Genomic DNA, 23,095 nt, shown 5'->3' with positions numbered 1-23,095 from the left:
AGGATCAGGTAAAGGATACAGATGAACAGCCAGATGAAGGAGGGTGAGGTCTGGAGGGTCCAAGTGAAGGAGTTTCTGTTCCATGAATTGGGTGTGTCATCACCTGGTGTGGTTGTGTTCACCAGCCTGGAAGCTCTCAGAACACTGTACTTTTGAATTTTATAGAGGCTTCCTCACGTAGATACGATCAATTATGAGCTCCATTTTCATCCCCTCTGCTGAGGATGGGGGCAGGTAGGACTCAAAATTCTAAGCTTCTAATCATGGCTTAGCCTTACTGGTACTGGTGACCAGCCCCCATCCAGGAGCCTACCCAGAGTTGCCTCATTGAACAAGAGATGCTCCTGGTACTCTGATCATTTAGGAAATTGCAAAGGTTTTAGGAGCTCTGTGCCAGGAACCAGAGGTAGAGACCTATATATGTATATATTTTTTCAGTTATCTTACAGCCCTCTCACCAAAGCCCTGGGAGATAGGTGCCCACCTTACCCATTTACTGATGAGCTGATAAAGCAACAAAGCTCAACCAGGCCTGTTGCCTGTAAGGCATATGCTCACAACAGCTCAACTGCTTTGTTGTTGATGTGTCTTTTCTCTTTCTTTGGAAAAAAATTATAAAACAGTATCTTTTCAGGCTTTGATTATGCTGAGTCATTTGAAAAGAGCTTTGAATACACTTGATTGTTTCATAGTCTGAAATGGATACTTGAATTCTGTAAGAGCTATGAGATTAAATTTTAAGTGTACCAAAAAGATGACCTAGCCATACTAGTGCTTCACATGGAAACTTGTCTATGATGTTAAACAGTAGTTTCCTAAAATCTTAAAAATTTTTTTCCTCATAAACAAACAGATAAAGGTCCAAATAAACTCTTTTTTTCCTTCATATGGTGCATTTGACTTTCAAAAGAGGAGATTAAATGAACATCAATTAATTAAAGGAGACTTTAATTCTTTGCAAAGTCAGTCAGTGATTTCAGATAATCAAAAAATATTGGGCAAGGAACTTCAAAAGACAGGGTCAGCATCATATTTTAGAACAAGGTTATAGCAAAATTATGGTTAAATTAGTACATAGCTGTCTCCTGTCACTTAAAATCAGTCAATCAATCCATTTTTCTCTCTCCCTCTCTCCAAGAAAATTGTCCAGTGTCTTAAACTTTAAAGCTTATTTTCTTAAATATTCCTAAAATAATCCATAGTAATATACGTAGTTCATGAAATCTGAATTTCAAGATGTTGATGTATGAAAATTTGATAACTCACTAAGAATAACTTATACCTAAAAGTTTAAAAGTACTTTGTATACACTTGATCTCAGGTACTTTCTATACAGCCTTATAAATGGGAACACTGAGGCCCAGGAAGGTTAAATAAATTATTCACACAGTTAGTGGTGGAGCAGGACTTAAATCCAGGTCCTTTGCTATGAAGCCCATATTTTCTTTTCTTTTTTTTTTTTGAGACTTTTGTTTTTATTACTCAAAAAGCTTCATTTTTAAATTTATTTAGCTTTCTGATGCTGTGCTTGTTCCTTCAACACTTTCACAACGATTTTCTCCTCAATAAGGAAAGCACGCTTGATCCTGTCACGGACACATTTAACACACATGGATCCACCATAGGCCCTGCTGACATGTTTTTTCGTTTTAGACAACCTCATTAGAACTTTAGGTCTCACAGCACGAACTCCTCGAAGTCGGCCTGGGCACACACCGCATGTAGATTTTGGTGCTTTTCCAACCTTCTTGGTGTAAAGGTAAACAATTCTATTACCAGGGGTTCGGGACAGTCTAGTTTTGTTAGAGGCTGTATTGTAGGACAGCCTCCAATGGTATGTCAAACGCTGGACCATGGTGAATACCTGAAGTCACTGTCCCCGGAAGAGGACTGAAGCCCATATTTTCAGTAAACTACACATCTCTAATTTTCTCCTGTCTATTTGGAGCACAAAAATAATAAACTTTATTTGGACAAACCCAAAATTAATTCTAAAAAGGAAATTCTCTTAATTTCTGGGTGGTAAAAGTGAATAAGCAAGTAGCAAAAGGAAAGCAGCTTGATGTTTGAAGGTACCCCATTTTTCATATCCCAGTTTCACTCCAGTTGCATATCCAACTCCTACCCAGTGGTGTTCTGCTGCTAACATTTCCTTACAGTTGTTCCCTTTCACATATCTTAGTTTTTATTGGTAGAATGCCAATTAACACTTGATTCCACTGTTTTTATTGTCATTGACTGTATAATACAGAGCCTTGAATTTCCCCATTATTTGTACTTGTTAATTCTGTGGACCCTAAGAAACAAGATACCTACTAAGAAGGGCTACTGGTGGCTCACTGGGCTCAAATTTAAATAACAGAGCTCAGCCGCCATTTCTATACAGGCCTCTCACGCAAACTACAGCTCAAGGAAAAGCCTACACTGAACTGCCTGCCTGCATTGTCTCTGCCATCTGAGGCAGCCCTGGTAAAGGAGTTCCTGGAATCCTATTCAAACCAGTAGGACTGAGGCTTTCCCCATCCAATTAGAGCTGCACAGCTATATCTATCCCCCATCAGCTTCTTCACAGACCAATCAGCTCCATTCTGACCAAGGACTGTGCCTTTTAGACCAATCAAACTCTGAGGATTGGGAGTCTGCACTTGCATGAGGACGAACCAGTCGGACCAGGGGTGGGGACTTCTGTCTGTACTAGAGGCCCGTTGCATGAAGATTGGTGCAAGAATAGGCCTTCCTTCCCCTGGCTGCCAGCACTGGTTTTCCTCTGGCACCAGGGACCCAGGCCTTCGCTCTGGCAGCCGCTTTCTGCCTTTGCTCTGGCAGGAGCCTTCAGTCTTTGCTCTGGCCCGAGCACCACTCCTGTAGCTCTCTCCGCCCCCCGCTCTCCCACTCATAGCAGATGTCCTGCCCTGCCTGGCCACTCAGTGCCTGAGTATGCAAATTAACCCACCATATTTGTTGTGTTAATTTGCATACACACACCTGATGGGCTGTTTGGCGTTGCAGAGGTATGGTCAATTTACATATTTCTCTTTTATTAGTGTAGATAAGTCAGCTCCCCTTTGATTCTGAGAGCACACTTTCTCTTCCCACTGAGGATTAAGTTTTGCTGGCTGGAGCTGAAGCACTGAAGATGTCTCACCAGAGTAGAGCAGACAAGTGAGGGAGCAAAGCAGAGCAGAGCTGTCTAGCCTGAGAGGGGCCTCATCACAGGGCCTCCTTGCCCCAGGCCACCTTACAGCCTTGCTGCTTCCTCATTGAGCTGTGACACTATTTTGTCCATTTCTGTGCTGGTCTCACAGCCATGCTGTATCACAGTTGAGCTGTTTGCACTGAATAAAGTTTCCTTCTTCACTGTACCCAAAATTGGGCATTCCCTGAGGTCAGGGAACTTGTGTGACAGTTTTGTTTTGTACTTCGAAATGCATAGTTCTGGATTAGAAACATAAAGTAAGTGGTTGATTTCTATTTTTCATCCATACAATATTTTAGTTGTTGGGACTCTGATTAAACCTTACATTTAAAGCAAAACAGAATCACCATGTAGAGTTTTGTGAGCTTTGTACTTATTCAAGGCTGCTACATAACAATTTTCAGTTACATTGTAGGTTCTCACATAAAATTCCTTAAATCCTTGAGTGGAGTTATATTTTCTAAAAGATGATACTCTGAACTAATTAAAATAATCCAGGAAAAACATTAAATTATACCCTCTTGATTGAGATAATTTTCTTTCTTGGAATTTTGCATTTGATAATCTGATTATCTTGAGAAATGTTCTGTGAAAGTGACTTTTTAAAGTTGCATTTTAGCATTGCTCTTTTAAAGTTAGTTTTCAGCATTATTATTACTAATTTATTTTCTCCCCTATTTTACATGCGACTATTATGGTTAGCCATCAGGAATCTAACAAGGTATAAACAACTTAGAAGTAACAGATTTTCAGATTTAAGTAGTAGAATCTTGTTTTCAAGGGCTATGTTTAGATGAAACCCAAATATAAAACAGATAAAATGGACACCTGCAGGAAAGGCATAGAGGTTCCAGACTCTCTTTCCCTCTGGCTGTCCTCACCAGGTTTGTGGGGCACCTCTATAGATTTCTTGGAAAATGCTTTGAGAACCATCGAATAATAGTAGTAACAGTACTTAAGTTTTTTTAAGCATAAAGGTGTAGTGATAAGCATAAAGGTGTAGTGATTGGAGGGAATAGACCTAGTGAGGTTTCACACTTTGGTGCTAGTTTTCTTTAACTTGAATATATTGTGCTTTTGAAGTTATTTTTGTGTGCATAGCCATTATGGCATTCTTTTAATAGTCCTCCAAATGACAGCTACTGATCCCCTTATAAATTTCTTTGGAAGGTGGAGACTAAAGTATAAGGTCTTTAGCTACTTTTTTGCTTCAAAGTGAAGGCTATGCCTGCCCAACAGGTTCCTCTTTGTGTGAATGAGTAGGATTGATGTTTCCAGAGAACCTGTCAGAAGGCAGGGCAGAACTGGTGGGACTCCTGGTCTAGCTCAGTATCTACCCACTGGCATATATCTTCCCTTTAGGAATAACTTTCAAGGGAGTCTGTCTGAAGAAAACACTTCACTGTAACCCAGGAAGTGCTTGGAGCTTCAGTAAGTTCTTTCCCGCCCCCTGCAGACACAGATCCTGAGTTGTACACCTCAGCTTTCTCCCCATTTGCTTTGGTTTAAAGCAGTAGCGAAAGTCATTAGTTTTAGGCATCTTGGACAGAGTTCTACAAATAACATTCATTTTAGTCACCGTCTCTCGTCTGGGATATAGAAACTGAGAACCAGACACCGACTCGCTTTGAATTGAATTGAGTCTCTTCACTGGTGTTGCCCAGATTCATTCCCGGATGAGCCTACTGAAATCACATTTTAATTGGTGTTTTCTTTCTTTTAGCTTTGCTGATGAGTAAGGTTGATGAGGTTGGGGATTACATCCCATTTGAATCTCGAGGGCCTGGCATTGTGCCTGGCACATGGTAGATGCTCAGTATACATTACTCTGTTCATCTGCCTGGTCATATAAGAATCCTTGTTTTTCTTTCTTAAGACATGGCTTGTTTTCAGAGCTGCCTTATCATATTTTAGATAAGAATGTTTGGAACATCTTGTGTTTCTTCCCTCTAGTGATACAGATCCAAAAAATTTACCATCAACCAATTTATCTGGTCATAGGCCCACTGCATTGTTTCTTTCTTTAACTAGGAACAAGTACTTCTCAATTAAGATATATTCATATCCATTATCTGTATTGATTTTATGTTCTGAGGAGGGAATATTCTTAAAAGATTTTCATTGGAAGACTGTTAGAATTATGCTATAAGTAATATAATAAGTCTCTTTTTTCTCTCAATTCTAAGAGTAAGTAACTTTCTTATCCTCGGTTTCTTTACTTTGGAGATATATAAAAATAGGGGTACATTTGAAAGTATTTTTTAAGTTTATTGGGGTGACATTGTTTAATAAGCTCCATCCATGTTGTCGCAAATGGCACTATTTCATCTTTTCTTATGGCTAATTAGCATTCCAGTATATATATGTACCATATCTTCTTTATCCAGTTATTTATCGAAGGACGTTTTGGTTATTTCCGTGTCTTGGCCACCATGAATAATGCTGCAATAAATATAGGGGTGCATATATCTTTGCGAATAAATGTTTTCAAATTTTTTAGTAGATGCCTAGAAGAGTGATTGCTGGATCATATGATAACTCTCTTCTTAATTTTTTGAGGAACTGCTATACTAGTTTACATTCCCACAGGCCGTGAATAAGAGTTGCTTTTTCTCCACAACCTCTGTAACACTTGTTATTACTGGTCTTGTTGGTAACGGCCATTCTAACAAGTGTGAGTTGGTATCTCATTGTAGTTTTGATTTACATTTCCCTAATAGCTAGTGACGTTGAGCATCTTTTCATATATCTGTTGGCCATTTGTATGTCTTCTTGGGAAGAGTCTGTTCAGATCCTCTGCCCAATTTTAATTGGTTGGTTTATTTGGTGTTTGTTGAGTTCTATAAGTTCTTTATCTATTTTGGATCTTAACCCCTTGTCAGAGTTATTGGTTGCAAATATCTTCTCCCATTCAGTTGGTTGCCTTTTTGTTTTGTTGGCTGTTTTTTTTAGTTTGATATAGTCTCATTCATTTATTTTTGCCTTTACTTCCCTTGCCTTTGGGGTCAAATTCATAAAATCTTTTCTAAGCCAAGGTCCATTAGTTTAGTACCTATGTTTCTTCTATGTAATTTATTGTTTCAGGTCTTATATTTAGATCTTAAAATTTTTAATTTATTTTTGTACATTGAGACAAACTGTAGCCTAGTTTCATTCTTTTGTATGTGACTTTTCAATTTTCTGAGCACCATTTATTGAAGAGGCTTTCTTTACTCCACAGTATGTTTTTTGGCTCCTTTGTCAAATATTATTTGTCCATATACATGTGGTTTTATTTCTGGGCTCTCGATTATGTTCCAATAGTTTAAAAGTGTCCACATTACCCAAAGCAGTATACAATCCTCATCAAAATCCCAATAACTAGAACAAAAAATCATTAGCTTTGTATGGAACTACAAAAGACCCCAAACAGCCAAAACAATTCTGAGGGGGAAAAAAAGAGAACAAAGTCAGAGGTGTCATATTACCTGACTTCAAATGAGACCACAGAGCAAAGATAATCAAAGCAGCACGGTGCCCTAGCCATTTGGCTCAGTGGATAGAGCTACGGCCTGCAGACTGAAGGGTCCCAGGTTCGGTTCTAGTCAAGGGCACATGCCTGGGTTGTGGGCTTGGTCCTCAGTAGGGGTCATGCAGGAGGCAACCAATAAATGATTCTCTCATCATTGATGTTTCTCTCTCTCTCTCTCTCCCTTTCTCTCTGAAATCAATAAAAATATTTTTTAAAAAAACCAGCATGGTATTGGCAGAAAAACAGACACCCAGAGCAATGAAAGTATTTTATGATCAGTAAAATGCTTATAGTTTTGTTGCCCTATAATTGGTTTCCTTTTTGCTTTTGTTAGTGTAGAGTTTAAGTCCTTTCTAATTCAGTTTAAAAATAGTTAGAACAGTGAAAATGATATCTCATGTAGTTTCCATCTTTACTGTTTTATTGGATTTAAAAAGTGAGCTTTTTTAAAAAAAAATATATTTTATTGATCCCCTACAGGGAAGAAGAGAGAGGGATAGAGAGTTGGAAACATCGATAAGAGGGAAACATCGATCAGCTGCCTCCTGCACACCCCCCACTGGGATGTGCCCGCAACCAAGGTACATGCCCTTGACCGGAATCGAACCTGGGACCCCTCAGTCCGCAGGCTGATGCTCCGTCCACTGAGCCAAACCAGTCAGGGCAAAAGTGAGCTTTTTTTAAAAAAAAAAAAAAAAAAAAAATCAGGCCCTAACTGGTTTGGCTCAGTGGATAGAGCGTCGGCCTGCGGACTAAAGGGTCCCAGGTTCGATTCCGGTCAAGGGCATGTACCTGGGTTGCGGGCACATCCCCAGTAGGGGACGTGCAGAAGGCAGCTGATCGATGTCTCTCTCTCATCGATGTTTCTAACTTTCTATCCCTCTCTCTTCCTCTCTGTAAAAAATCAATAAAATATATATTTAAAAAAAAAATCAGAAAAGCCATATAAAAAGAGTAAAGGAAAACAACCAATTTAGTTTTTAAAATGTAGTTTTTATTTTTATTGGATTAGTATGCACATATATTATGGATTAATAGTTGTACAAATTACAGTGAAAAGCAGGCTCTAAGTGATATGCTTATATTGCTATCACTTGGTATTTCAGTTTTAGGCATTTTGTGTTGACCTCTATGAAAGATGAGGAGTTAGCTCTCTTCACTCCTGCCCCATACTTGTCTCCTTCCCATTCTCTCTAGCTCAGTATACAGGGTTTACCTTTGGTGTTACATGAATGCTATTCACAGGGGAGCCATATAGAAAACCATGGTTACTTCCTCATTTCTGTATAAGACTTATCTTGGGTCTAGCCCAGCTGGCGTGGCTTAGTGGTTGAGCGTCAACCTATGAACCAGGAGGTCACAGTTCGATTCCTGGTTAGGGCACATGCTCAGATTGCGGGCTTGAACTCTGGTATGGGGTGTGCAGGAGGCAGCTGATCAATGATTCTCTCTCATCATTGATGTTTCTATCTCTCTCTCCCTCTCTCTTCCTCTCTGAAATCAACAAAAATATATTTTTTAAAAATTCTTGGGTCTATGTACAAGTGTGCATGCACATGCTTGCACTTAATTTTCTTTGTATGACTCAGTAATTCAATCTCTCTTACCTTCGGTTGTACAAATCTCTTAGTGCATTGAAACTCATTATAAATCTTTTCAGTTGTATCATCTTGAGGAAGTCATTGCTGGGGCCTCTGCCTGCCCTATCTGTTGCACAGCTGGTGCCTTGTGATCTCTCTCCTGTTGGATCCTGATACTGGGAGCTTCTTGGTTTATTCACTCCGTTTGGTAGAGCACATCTTCCAGTAGATGGGGTAGGGGTGGAAGTATTACATATGTGAATAACATATGTTTTAAAGATGTAGCATTGGGTAGTTTGGTTACACTGGTTGCAGATAGAACTCTAGATAGGAGAGTATTTTCCTTGCAATTTTGGAGGCATTTTTCTCTATTATATTTTAGCTTCTGTTGTTAAGTCCAATGTCATTCTGATTCTTGGTCCTCAAAATGAAACTTTTTTTTTTTTTTGTAAGGTTGTAGGGCTCTTCTTTGCCCTATAAAGAAACTTAGTATTCAGACTGAAGTACAAAGTGATTATTTTTATTGGAATTTATTTAGAACACCAAAGTGAATGTTCTTATTCAAAAGGATGGAAAAGACATTTGAAAACTGGTTCTACTAGTGAGAAAACGATTATCTTAACATTGTCAATGCAGTATACAATCATATTACCTACTTTGGATCCAGGCATAAAGTAAGCTAATTAGAAGTTTAGGCATTTAAAATTTTTCTTTAATTTGTCATTTTTGTTAATAAAATACAGTAAATATTTTTCTCTCAATCATTTAGTTTGATTACTCCCTGGCAGTATTTGAAAGATATAAAATCAGGGAGGCAGAATTGAAGTCTGTGTGGATTTCCCTGGGGCTGCCTCTCTGCCTTTTCTTTTTTAAATACATCTATTGATTTCAGAGAGGAAGGGAGAGGGAGAGAGAGATAGAAACATCAGTGATGAGAGAGAATCATTGATTGGCTGCCTCCTGCACACCCCCTACTAAGGATCGAGCCTGCAACCGGGCATGAGCCCTGACCCAGAATCGAACTGTGACCTCCTGGTTCATAGGTCAATGCTCAACCACTGAACCCCTCCGGCTGGGCATCTCTCTGCCTTTTGAATGGCATAGTCAGTCCAAGGGTAATGTCAGCCCTCCAGGAATACTTGTCAACTTGACTTATTTCCAGACAGAATTATTGGTCAGGTGTGGCTCTGTCTCACTAGATGAGAAAATTCACTAGAAAATTCATTTCTAAATTCACTAGTTCCCTGAGAATTTCTAAAGTAGAATATTGACCATAGGATGCAGTCTGTGTGGGTGTTGAGCACTGAGTATATACGGTATGTGCCTAAAAATTGCTTCGTAGGGCCCTAACCAGTTTGGCTCAGTGGATAGAGCGTTGGCCTGCGGACTCAAGGGTCCCAGGTTCGATTCTGGTCAAGGGCGTGTACCTTGGTTGCGGGCACATACCCAGTGGGGAGTGTGCAGGAGGCAGCTGATTGATGTTTCCCTCTCATCAATGTTTCTGACTCTCTATCCCTCTCCCTTCCTCCCTGTAAAAAAACAATAAAATACATTTAAAAAAAAAATTGCTTCGTAGGTTCTCTGCAGGTTGTTGAAAAGTGTGGTTCTGTTGTGAGGGTTATAGTGGGGTCCAGCTTGCATGTGTTCTTTAGGAAAGTCACAGCAGTCTCCCCGGTGTCCTGTTTGCATAAAGTTCTAAGCTTTCCCAAAGAACTGTGAGAGGCACTGTGGGGCATATTGTCAGGTTTCTAGGCGCTGGCAATATAGAGAGGGAGGGAAGGCAGCCCTCTAGTCCCTGAAGAGAATACCCCAGGAAGACAGAAGCAGCTCCGCCTGAAGTGCAAATGGAAGGGGGCCCAGAAGGACAGGTGTCCCCGACTGGGACAAGGTCAGGAGGATTGCTACTGAAGTAAATATGAGTATTCTGGAGTGAGTTTAAATCACAGGAAAATCTGGGCAAATTCTCTAAATTTTGATGTGGGCCCTTGATTTTCCATATTGCCAGTGAAGCCTGATTAGAAAAGAGATTTGTTTGAGAACTTCACATTGACACTTCTCTCATTTAATTCCTTTTACTTTCCATAGCCAAATGGTTAGTTTTATTTTGTTCTCTGAATTGGTATAAAAAGAAATAACTGTGACATATTTCAGTTGTGGAGTATATATTCAGTTGTTTAGAATATAGTCAGTCAGTTCTTCTTTATCAGCCAAAAGTTGTGCCAGAATAAATAGGTTGAGTATTTATCATCTCTGAAGAATGCTTAAATTTTAACTTTTGGATTAAAAAGCATTGAATGTCCTTGACATCTAAGGTTCCCCCTGATTCCCCCCCCCCCCCAAAAAAAAAAAACCAGCTATCTCTTCATTTGGGGGGCAGGGGGAATGTGAAAGTGGAGAAGGTAGAAGGTACTCTTAATGATGGATATTTAATTATGTGGTCCAAGAACAGAATTGGATACCATGGCTTACAGTAGAATTTGAAGTTTTACTTCAGTGCTGAGCTTTGCTTGCGATTGAATGTCAAATCAGGTGAAACTTGTTTTACTTCATTTCATTCCAAATCCCTTCCAGCTTTGATCCTCTTCTACCTCTTTGGCTCTATGTCTTTTTTTAAAAAAATATGTTTTTATTGATTTCAAGGAGAAAAAGGGAGAGGGAGAGGGAGCTAGAAACATCAATGATGAGAGAATCATCCACTGGCTGCCTCTTGCACACCCCACCCTGGGGATCAAGCCCACAACCCCAGGCATATGCCCTGACTGGGAATCGAACCCTGGTTCATGGGTTGACGCTCAACCACTGAGCCACATCAGCTGGGCTCTATGTCTTATGTGATAGGAAAATCCTGGGAGTTATGGAAAACATCTGAACTATAGGAAACAACTTTGTAGCCTTTATTCTTTTTCTCTGAAGTTAAGTATTTAGGCATGTGTTTTTAGAATATCTAAAGTCTTGTACTGAAGTAGTTCTGAGGAAATGCTGTCTCAAAGGTCCTTGTTGGTGGCTCTGCCTTAGCATGTTCTCTGCTGAAACCTGGGAGTGGTATGGAGAATTCACAGTCAATTCACCGGCTGGGCTGGCCCTAGGGAGACCTGAGCAGTGCTGGCCAAACTTATACCTCCTGTTAAAACCATGTTAATGTTAATTTACAGTTGGAAATGTAAATCATATGCAGGGCAGTGTTTTCCTGGTATGGAGGTACCTTGGAGTTGCACATTGGACAAGAACTTAGGGATGTATTATCTAGGCTATGATGAACAACTCATTTCCACTGAGGGAAATGCAGATTTTTGGTGATTAAATAGAAAAGGTGCTTTATTGCTGTTTAAGAGATCTAGATTCTAGATCTAGCTCTGCCACTTGCCTGTGTCCCCTTAGGCAGTTATTTTCATCTTTTGGGGCCCTGGTGCCTACATCTGAAAAAGAAGGGATGCAATTAGGTGACTTAGAGTCTGAGCCTTTGCACCTCCTGCAGCCTTTTCCTTTTCTTTCTAGTGCTCAGGGCCTGTGATAAATCCCAGCCCTCATCCGGATGCCATGCAGCCTACATTTTTTACTTTCTACATTTCTGTGATATTGTAGTAAAGTGGTAGATTTATAGATTAAAAGCTATTTTTTAATTTTTTAAAATTAAATGTATTGGTTAATAGGATCATATAGGTTTCAAGTGTACATTTCTATGATTCAGGATCTATATATTGCACTGTGTGCTCATTACCCAAAGTCAAATAATCTTCCTATTTTAGAGATAGTCCAACACAATCATCTATCTGATGCTTAAGGGAGCCCACAATGATAAAAGTGATCAACTCTTTGGGCCTGAAATATTGTGTTAGGTCCTTGGACATCCTTGGGTCCCTACCAGCTATTGGTAGGAGTAGGTCTGAGAGGGGCTGAGACAAACCCTGATTTCTGAACTTAGCTTTGAGAACAAGATCTCATTAGGATGGGCTAGAATTGAGAGCCAATGCCCATTCCCCCAAGGGAACTTGGGCAATTTTGAGACATGTTTTTATTATACCTTTTTTTTTTTTTAATCCTCACCCCAGGATATGTATTTTATTGAGGGGAGAAAGAAAGAGGGAGAGAGACTTCAATATGAGAGAGAAACTTTGATGTGAGAGAAAAACATTAATAGGTTGACTCCATATGTGCCCTGTCCAGGGATCAAAACCACAACCAAGGTATCTGCTCTGACTGGGAATCAAACCTTTTGGTGTATTGGACAACACTCCAACCAACTGAGCCACCCGGCCAGAGCACGTTTTTATTATTTTTTAACCTAAGATCCCATATGCATCTCTCACTTCTGAGGAGGTTTTTTCTGTAAGACTAAATTATACTGAGGTCTTGTTTGCGTCCTAATGGATGTTCCCTTTCTAACTTGCTTGTTTGCTCTTATGTCTGTAGTTCTCTGCTATTTTTGTCAAGAACTATGTAGGGTTTGAAATGTCAGTGTACTTGTATAGTTATGTGATTACAGACATATGTTGGCAACATTGGGGTTTGGTTCTGCAATAAAGCAAGTCATGATCTTTTTGCTAGTGGAGGGTCTTGCCTGCAATTTGTGAAAAACAAAACAAAACAAAAAATGCAACATCTGTGAAGCGTGGTAAAATGCCTGTGTGTGGATGAAAACTGTAGAAAGATGAGGCATCTGGGTCAGGAAAAAGAGTTGTTTATTGATAACAACCAGATCAACAATTTGGGTACCATTGCAGCATTGGTACCCCATACCTGGGTCACAGGCAATACGAAGAGAGGGCATGGAATGTCTCTTTGCAGGTGTCACATTTCCTCCCATAGGTAAGAGACAGAGAACAATGCCCCAAAAGGAAGGAGAAAAACCTTTGCTCCTTTGAGATAGGGTGGAAAGGACCCAAGGTTCTTACCCTAACTTTTTGAAGTGCAAATGCCCCTTTCTGAGGACGAGACAAACAAGATTTGAAATATGAGGAAGCAAAAAACACCCAACCAGAAAAACAAAAAGAAAAAAGAATCCAAAAATATGAATATAGTGTAAGAAGCCTCTGGGACAACTTCAAGCGTACCAACATCCAAATTATGGGGGTGCCAGAAGAGGAGAGAGAGCAAAATATGGAAAACCTATTAGAAGAAATAATGACAGAAAACTTTCCCTACCTGGTGAAAGAAATATACTTACAAGTCCAGGAATCACAGGTTTTTACGCCTAGGAGATGTCTCCTAACTCTGGGCTTAGGTATGTCTTCCTGGCTCTTTGTGAACTTAGCCTACGGGCCCAGTCTGGGCTGTACCATTGGCCCTCTTTTGGAGAAATGTTTTATCATCCCTTTCCAATCAGACCAATAAACTAGACAAATGGCTGTAGATCTAATCCTTATAGTATATGAAGAGTAAAAGGCATCTAGGAGAAGTGAAAGCAAACAGTCTTTATCTTTTTTCTTAAAAAACAAAAACAAAATGTTTTTATTGATTTCAGAAGGAGGGAGGGAGGGAGGGGGGGAGAGAGAGAAAGAAACATCAGTGATGAGAGAGAGAGAGAGAGAGAGAGAGAGAGAGAGAGAGACATCAATGATGAGAATCATTGATCGCTGCCTCCCCTGCATGCCCCACACTGGGGATTGAGCCCACAACCCAGCCCTGACCAGGAATCGAACCATGGTCTCCTGGTTCATAGGTCAACGCTCAACCACTGAGCCACGCTGGCTGGGCCAAACAGTCTTTATCTTTATATCTTATACTAGAGGCCCAGTGCACAAAATTCATGCACGGGGGGGGGGGTGTCCCTCAGCCCAGTCTGCACCCTCTCCAATCTGGGACCCCTCGGGGGATGTCCGACTGCTGGGATCGGGCCTAAACCGGCAGTCGGACATCCCTCTCACAATCTGGGACTGCTGGCTCCTAACCACTTGCCTGCCTGCCTGCCTGATAGCCCCCTAACCACTCTGCATGCCAGCCTGATAGCCCCCTAACCACTCCCCTGCCCACCTGATTGACACCTAACTGCTCCCCTGCCATCATGATTGTCCCCAACTGCCCTCCTCTGCCGGCCCGATCGCCTCCAACTACCTTCCTCTGTGGGGCTGAGGGAACTGGGGGACTGAGGCTGGATGAGGCTGGATGCTGCGGGAACTGGGTGAGGCAGGGCTGAGGGGACTGGGGGACTCCAGCTGGATAAAGCGCGTGGTGCCTGCCGCCCCCTGGCGTGGCTGAGGGGACTAGAGGACTCGGGCTGGATGAGGCAGGCCTGGGGGGACTGGGGGACTGAGGCTGGATGAGGTGGAACTGAGGGGACTCGGGGACTCAGGCTGGATGACCTGCCTCCCCCCGGCGGAGCTGAGGGGACTGGGGGACTCCGGCTGGATGAGGCGGGGCTGAGGGGACTGGGCGCCGCCATCTTGTGGCTGTTGGCACCACCATCTTGTGAGGGCGTGGCAGTCAATTATAATATTCCCTCTTGATTAGATAGGACTAGAGGCCCAGCGCACGATTAAATCATGCGTGTGTAGGGTTCCCTAGGCCAGTGGTCGGCAAACTCATTAGTCAATAGAGCCAAATATCAACAGTGCAACGATTGAAATTTCTTTTGAGAGCCAAATTTTTTAAACTTAAACTTCTTCTAATGCCACTTCTTCAAAATAGACTCGCCCAGGCCGTGGTATTTTGTGGAAGAGCCACACTCAAGGGGCCAAAGAGCCACATGTGGCTCGCGAGCCGCAGTTTGCTGACCACGGCCCTAGGCCTAGCCTGCCATCAAGGCCATGTCCACTGCCCCGCAATACCTTGCATGCTCCATGGACGCTGCTGGTGCCCTGTGATGCTCTGGGGACACTGCTGGCGCCCTGCAACGCTCTGGGGACACTGCTGGCGCCCTGTGACGCTCCGCTGATGCTGCAGGTGCCCCGGGGTTGGGGGATGGGTGGGGGGAGGGCCCGAGAGGTGCTCCATGCACCTCCTGGTGACCAGTTGTTTGGTCGTTACAGCATTACGGTCACTGGCGTTTTATAATATAGATATTTCCATGTCTCAGGAGGCCAGGGATTTTTATAGGAGCACTGAGAAATCCAGGGAAGTTTTAGTTCCCCATATCCACCAGGGATGCTGATACCATTCTGACACTCTCATTTTTTTTCTTTAATCAGTAACTTCATAGAGAAGCAAAGGGGTAATTTAGTTGCTTGCATATGAGTGAGGATTTCTTAAAATTGGGGCCAAATCTCACTGTGAATTCTGTTTGAATCACATAGACCTCACAGTCTAGGCATGCATTTCTTTTTTATCTCCATTAAAAAAGGACTGATGGTTTGAAGGCTGTTTCTTTGTATTGGTATCACTCATGCTAGAGAAAATGAAGCAGATGGCAAACTGGGGCATTTTAAATTCCACTGCTAGCTAACACGATCAGAAGGAAATAAAGCCCTGTGATTATGCTGTATTGATCAAGCGATTAAAATGAAAAGGGTGCATTTTGTAACAGACTTTCTCCTGATCTCCTTCACTAGACTCATGACATGAAATTTTAGAATAGAATTACTATCATTTAGAATAGACTGCTCAGTAATTTTTCTCTCATTAATTTTGTTGGTCTTGTGCTAGATTAGTCTTTCCTGGCTGCTATAATAAAATACCATAGACTGGATGCCTTAACCAACAGATATTCATTTCTCACAGTTCTATAAGCTGGGAAGTCCAAGATCAAGGAGCTGGTAGATTTGGTTTCTGGTGCGAGCCCACTTCCTGGCTTTCAGATAGCCGCCTTCTCTGGTGTCTCTAACTCATCGTGTTAGGGCACTAATCCCACTATGGAGGTTCCACCCTCATGACCTCTCAAAGGCCCTGCCTCCTAATTACATCACATTTGAGTTAGGGTTTCGGTGTATGGATTGCAGGGGGGAGGGTTACAAGTATTCAGTCTGTAACAGATGATTTGAGGGTGATTTCCAGTAAAAGATGGAAGGTTCAACAAATGCATATGCTTTTCTTCCTGAAATCCTAACCAAACAAGAATATATATACAGCCCTAACCGGTTTGGCTCAGTGGATAGAGCATCAGCCTGTGGACTGAAGGGTCCCAGGTTCGATTCCGGTCAAGAGCATGTACCTTGGTTGCGGGCACATCCCCAGTGGGGAGTGTGCAGGAGGCAGCTGATCGATGTTTTTAACTCTCTATCCCTCTCCCTTCCTCTCTGTAAAAAATTAATAAAATATATATTTTTTAAAAAAGAATATATATACATAAAAAGAGGTGATATGCAAATTAGGCTGGGATGCCATAACTGGTCACACCGGACAGGAAGAGGTTGTGTGCACAGGTGAGGCCCGGAGCGGAGACAGAGACAGAGACAGGGGGGCCTGGAGCTGGCTGAGCCGCCATGCCGGCCCAGGCAGCCCCAGAGCGGACACAGGCGGGGGGTAAGGGGGGCCTGGGGCGGAAGTCAGGTGCGGGTCCCAGCTGCCCGCAGCACCGGTCTGGCCTGACTCCCGCGGTGGCCCGCGGGGTGCCTCCTCACACAGTGGGAGGCAAGGCACCTTCTTGGGTGATTTCGTATTTCCCATTTCTACTTGTGCTGGGCCTCTAGTACAGGAATAAAAAGAGATATAAGCCATATAAGCCCACGAATAAAGAAATTGGGAAAAGAGACACCAGCAACAAAGTATTAGAGCTAGAAAACGGGGACAGATAGTGAGCCTGTATTGTTGCATAACAAATTCACCAAAACTTCGTGGTTTAAAATCCCAGTTTCTGTGGGTCAGGAATCCAGGCATGCTTCCGGGTGTTTCCAGGCAGAAGGCATGTTGTTGGCTGGAGCTGGAATCGTGTCTCAAGGCTTCCAAGCTCACTTAGTGTTTTCTTCAGCAGGATTCAGTTTCTCACAGGGGAATGAGCTTTGGGCTACATTTCTTCCTGGCTAGTGGCCAGAGGTTACACTCAATCCCTTGCCACATGGGCCTCTCTAACACAACAGCTTGCTTCATCAAAGCATGCTAGCCGAGAGGCTGCAGGGCCAACCCAGCAGTGAAATCCCATCACTGTTACCATATTGCATTTATTAGAAGCAAGTCACTGGGTCCTGCTCACAGGTTAACAATGGTGGAAATGCCAAGAATGGGATCATAGAGGGCCATCTTTTTTTTTTTTTTAATTGAAATAGGGAGATAATTGCAGAGTCACAGGTAGTTTGTAATAAATAATACAGAGAGATTTGTGTACACTTTACCTATTTTCCCCCAAAAGGCATTATTTTACTGGTATAATAGTAAAACCAGGATGTTGATAATAACATTGATATAATCCATCAACTTAATCATAGTTTCCATTTCTGCTTGTACTCGTGTGTGTGTGTGTGTGTGTGTGTGTGTAGTTCTATACAAGTTTGCACAGTTTTATCACATGTAGGTCTGTGTATCTACCACCACAATTAAGGATCCCTCATGTTAGAGGACTGAATTTAAAAACACATACTGTAGTACACCTAATGACTTACATCCCTCCAACATTCAAAAATACATTTACCCTCGCTCAAAGTCTCATCCCATTACAGCATCAACTCAAAGTCCAGAATCGTGTCCTCTGAATCATGTCCAGGCCTTTGAGTGCAGCACCTCCATCTGCAGGCCTTTGAAACAAAACAGACAGGTTATCTGCCCCCAACACACTTTGTTGCTGATCTGATGACACCTCATTGGTGTGAAGCAGCAACTGGGCCTGCAGCTACTCCACCTTACTCTGGATCGTTCTTTTTTTTTTTTCAATGTATTTTATTGATTTTTTACAGAGAGGAAGGGAGAAGGATAGAGTTAGAAACATCGATGAGAGAGAAACATCGATCAGCTGCCTCCTGCACACCCCCTACTGGGAATGTGCCCGCAACCAAGGTACATGCCCTTGACCGTCATCGAACCTGGGACCCTTCAGTCCTCAGGCCGATGCTCTATCTACTGAGCCAAACTGGTTAGGGCTTACTCTAGATTTTTCTAAGCTTCTCAGACTCCTGGGCCAGATGTGTGTGTTTTGCTTTGTGAGGAACGGTGCAGCTTCTGCAGAATCCCTATGTCATCAAGATCAAGCAGGGACTGACACAGATTTCAGCTCATCTTCATGGGCTCCAGGTTGTACTTGTGGCTTTTAGCTTGTTTTTTCTCTCCCCGCTTTGTCTCTGTCTTCCTTTCCTGCCTGCCTGCCCTGTGAACTTCAGCTCTAGCATCAGACATGCAGATGACAGCCTTATAGAAACCACTTAACCAGTTCCCACAGTTGTTCAAAGCCAAGTCCTTGTAAGGAATCTCTGTATAGTCACACACACACATTCGTAGTGGTTTGTTTCTTTGGTTGAACCCCAACTAATCCACAGTTCAGAAAGCTGATGATTAGGAGGTAGCTGATGATCATGGGGAAAGCCAAGAAACAACCAATTTATACCATTTAACCTTAGGATTTGATGGAACAAGTATCTTTATAAATACGGGGTAAACCATGGGCTGTAAACATAGCATTGTTTAAAAAGCTGTTCAAGAAGCTATTAGAACCCCAAACTCTCCTGCTCTGTACAGCTGGGCAGGTGCCTCTTTCCTACCTGGAAGGAATCTCCAGAGTTATATTTCTTTGAGCTTGGGGACATCAGGCACAGTGGAGAACTAGCATATCCTATGGGACACAGGATAATTGAGTGAAAGTTAGCTTGCTGAAATTGAGACTCCAGCCATCTTTATCATATTGCAGAATGTCAGCCTCCAGGATTGCATCCTTCAAGCAGATCGGAAGAGCCTCTTCTGGGGAATTTGGCCAACCCTAAAGGAGAGACTTGATGCTGGAATTTTATTAAAGTCCTGAACAATATGATTGTCCTAGATATAAATTATTGGCTAAGTCTCAACAAATTAAAACAAAGATGTACTTTAAAGAAGGTGGTTTTAGGACAAGTATACTCTTCAAAGAAAGACAGTCTTCTTTTATTTGTGAAAAGCTGTCTTTTTCTTCCAGGGGCACATCTGAGAAGGGTCACTCTCTGTATGTAGTGCTGAGGGAGAAGACAAGGGACACCTATCAGTCATATTAGTTCTGGCGATCAGTGAGTGACAGGTGTCATCACCTATGTACCATCATGGCCACTAGGAAAGCAAGTACCTCCAATGTGGTGAATAGTAACCTATGAAACTGACTGCCACAGAGAGGGCATAGACCAGGGGTCCTCAAACTTTTTAAACAGGGGGCCAGTTCACTGTCCCTCAGACCGTTGGAGGGCCGGACTATAGTTTAAAAAAAAAACTACGAACAAATTCCTATGTGCACTGCGGGCTCGGGACGAGTCGGCTGCTAAGCAGGACAGGCAGCAGCACCCGGCGGGCCGGATAAATGTCCTCAGCAGGCCGCATGTGGCCCGCGGGCCGTAGTTTGAGGACGTCTGGCATAGACCATCACAGAGGACACATGTAAAATGATAAGGGATAGATCGATAGTGCCTTGTAGTTCCCACTCAGCAAACATTTGTGGAATTGATAAGTAAATGGGTGTTTTGATATCTGTTTTTTCCCTTTAGTGCATATTTCCAAATTGCTTTTCTAATTAACTTAATTTTATGTGTTACATTTACTGCTTTAAATAATAGTGGAACAAGTGTGTTGCTTTGCATTTGTTTCTTACATATATATATGTATATATATATATATGTATTTAATTTGGTAGGTATTTGTTTGCTTTGGTTACATTGATTATAGATTTGCTGAACAGTTACTGTATTACTCATTTTTTAATAAATTTATATTGTTAAAAATATTAGTAGTGGGACAAATTTTTAGGTCTTTATTATGTATACTATCCCAACTAATGTACCTTTTGCTTCTATGAATCTTGAAAGTCTTGCAAGGAAGTTTTTCGTAATATCTTGTTTCTAGTGCAGTATTCCCAATGGGACTATATTCTTCACTGCTGAGCCATTTATTACCCAACAGAATAACCAACTTTGAGGAGGTAACACAGCTCTCAATCTTACTGCCCTTCCTTTCATCAAGCCCAGCTTTATTTTGCTTTGATTTGGATCTGGCACTTACCTCAAACATGAGTGACTTAATCTCTTTTGCTGGCTTTTAGATTTTCTTGAGGGAGCTGCAGACTTACCTTTCATTTAAGCCACCAAAATTTCAGTAAAGAACAAAATGAAAAACTCTGATAATTCCATCACTAAGAAATAACCATACTAATATTTTGATATTTTCCTTTCAGTCTTTTCACTGTGCACAATCATGTTTGTACATAATTGTTCTTAACATGTGCCAAAGTCAAAAATACAAACATGTACAGTAAGCATGCCGAACTCGCGGCCCGCGGGTGGCATGCAGCCCACAATGAATACAATTACAATACTCAAAAGAGAAATAGAAATTATTGTGGGGCAATTGCTGGGTTCAGTAAGAGTAAGGGTTGTTCACACACAGTGTAAAACATGTTGAAAATAGGCTTTAACTCTAAAGGGACTGGGTCAGTCACACGTGTCTATGGGTTCTCAATGTCCAGAGCAATAGGCTGATGATATTTGAAGAAGTTATTAAAGGGATTTGTAAATGCATTTGTAAACCTGCCTGAAGACAGAAATAAACGATGCCCCATGCATTTATGTATATCTATTTTTTCAATGTCGATTAAGCATGCCGAACTCGCGGCCCGCGGGTGGCATGCAGCCCACAATGAATACAATTACAATACTCAAAAGAGAAATAGAAATTATTGTGGGGCAATTGCTGGGTTCAGTAAGAGTAAGGGTTGTTCACACACAGTGTAAAACATGTTGAAAATAGGCTTTAACTCTAAAGGGACTGGGTCAGTCACACGTGTCTATGGGTTCTCAATGTCCAGAGCAATAGGCTGATGATATTTGAAGAAGTTATTAAAGGGATTTGTAAATGCATTTGTAAACCTGCCTGAAGACAGAAATAAACGATGCCCCATGCATTTATGTATATCTATTTTTTCAATGTCGATTAAGCATGTCAAACTCGTGTCCCGCGGGCCCCATGCAGCCCACAATGAATGTTTTTGTGGCCCAGCCAACATAACAGTATGTAAGAAACGTTTTAATAAAAATTTCGTAACTTAATTTTTACAATATCCTGTTATACATAATGATTAATAACGAACTACAACATTCACTAATGACTGATTACTATAATCGTGTTGTATTCATTTCCTTTAGGCATCTTATGTGCAGGCACACCATTTCACTCCACTAATACTAGCAGCAAATATTTCAGCAGCCGATTGCCACGTCATTAGTCTTGTACTGACTTGTTTGGTGTGCACAACAGGAAATATTTCACTTTCAGAGAATAAGAAAAATAGGTTTATTTGCATTACGCTTATTAATTTGTGCAGTTATTGAGTATCTGGTAAGTAACTGCTCAAGAAAAAATATTAACTTTTATAAAAACGTTCTATTATTTTATGTTAACTATTACTCATTTATTTCAGCCCTTTGTATTCAGCATGTCTCTGTCGAAATAAACCTATGTTTCTATGAAAATTGGAGCTTTTGCTTTTTTTGCGGCCCACATAAACTTAAACCTTGTTTAATTGGCCCATGTTAGCCTTTGAGTTTGACATGCTTAGTGTACATTATACTTTATGTATACTTTACATAGATTTGTTCTCTTCCAAGAAAGCAAGAACAAGTTATAAAATTGCAAATTATACATTTAAAAATATTTTTAATGATTTCAGAGAGCAAGGGAGAGGCAGAGAGAGATGGAAGCATCAATAATGAAAGAGAATCATTTATCCACTGCCTCCTGCATGCCCCCTACTGGGGATGAAGCCTGAAACTTGGGCATGTGCCCTGACCAGGAATTGAACCCTGACTTCCTGGATAACAGGTTGATGCTCAACCATTGGGCCACACAGGCCAGGCCACTATATATAGTTTTGGACCTAACTTTCGAAGTATCATTATCATGAGTCTTTCCTGGTGTCATTAATATTTTCTTGAAAACAATTTTCATGGATGCATAATAATCATACTACAGTCTTATAATTTAACTCTTCAATTATTTTTGTATAGTTGGGTTGTTTCAGTTTTGGGCTGCTATAATGTTGCTTAACCTCTTTCTAGAGACAGAGTATAATTAGGTACTGGTGAGCTCACAATAAGGAATACACAAAGATTTTCTTTTCCTACATTTGATCTACTTTTATACCTGCTTTAGATAAAGATGCCCTCAGAACTGTTTGGGGAAGGTCAAGATAAGTGTAACTTCCATTTAATCCTTGGAAAAGCCTGGGAAGACTTGTTTACACAGTTGTTTCTTGGTATTTTACATGCCTCCGGTCCTTGCACACACACTTTGCCAACCTCTAATTTCAGCTGTAGCTGTGGTGGCTAGTTTCTTGCAAATTCAGACTCACCTTCCTCTGCTGGTGCTCTGTCTCAAACTCACTTGTGCCCAGTCTTTCTGCATTCTGCTCCAATGCTTTCTCCCCAGCGCAGGAGCTAGGGAGCTTGTTGAGGCTGTGCACCAAGTACAGCCTGCAAGAAGATCAGTGAGGATAATGAACTTCGCCCAGCCCCAGGGGCAGCCTTCAGCCAGGCTGAATAAAGGCTCTGGCCTCCTCTTTCAGATGGATAATTCTGGGAGATATTCTAAGTGCTTCTCATAGGTACTGTTGTCTATAGCAGTGACCTTAGTAATGCTCTTAGATTAGGCCCTCCCATCCCCCCTCCCCCATCTCATGCCTCCCATTCTCTCACTCCTTCATAAGATCACCTCTAAAATACGGGTAAATGACTGCACCCAAATCCATGTCCTCTGCTCTAGTTCCGGAGAAACCCAAACTAAGAT

At 41.6% G+C, this 23,095-nt stretch overlaps 2 protein-coding genes across 4 annotated transcripts in view; one reads left to right on the top strand and one right to left on the bottom strand.

Annotated features, from left to right (window-relative positions):
* The window catches only part of MCUB (mitochondrial calcium uniporter dominant negative subunit beta), a 92,747-nt gene that overhangs the window by 22,611 nt on the left and 47,041 nt on the right, over window positions 1–23,095 (top strand). The window lies entirely within an intron of this gene.
* LOC308250541 (large ribosomal subunit protein eL34-like) lies at window positions 1,505–1,855 on the bottom strand (the record flags this gene model as incomplete). The annotated part of the gene is made up of 1 exon (XM_080673253.1): window positions 1,505–1,855. One exon carries the CDS (start codon window positions 1,853–1,855, stop codon window positions 1,505–1,507), a length of 351 nt encoding a protein of 116 aa, XP_080529379.1.

This window comes from Plecotus auritus (genome assembly GCF_963455305.1).
Source record: "Plecotus auritus genome assembly, chromosome: 1".
NCBI lineage: Eukaryota > Metazoa > Chordata > Mammalia > Chiroptera > Vespertilionidae > Plecotus > Plecotus auritus.
The sequence above is the reverse complement of the archived record's forward strand: the minus strand, read 5'-3'. Positions and strand labels throughout refer to the sequence as shown.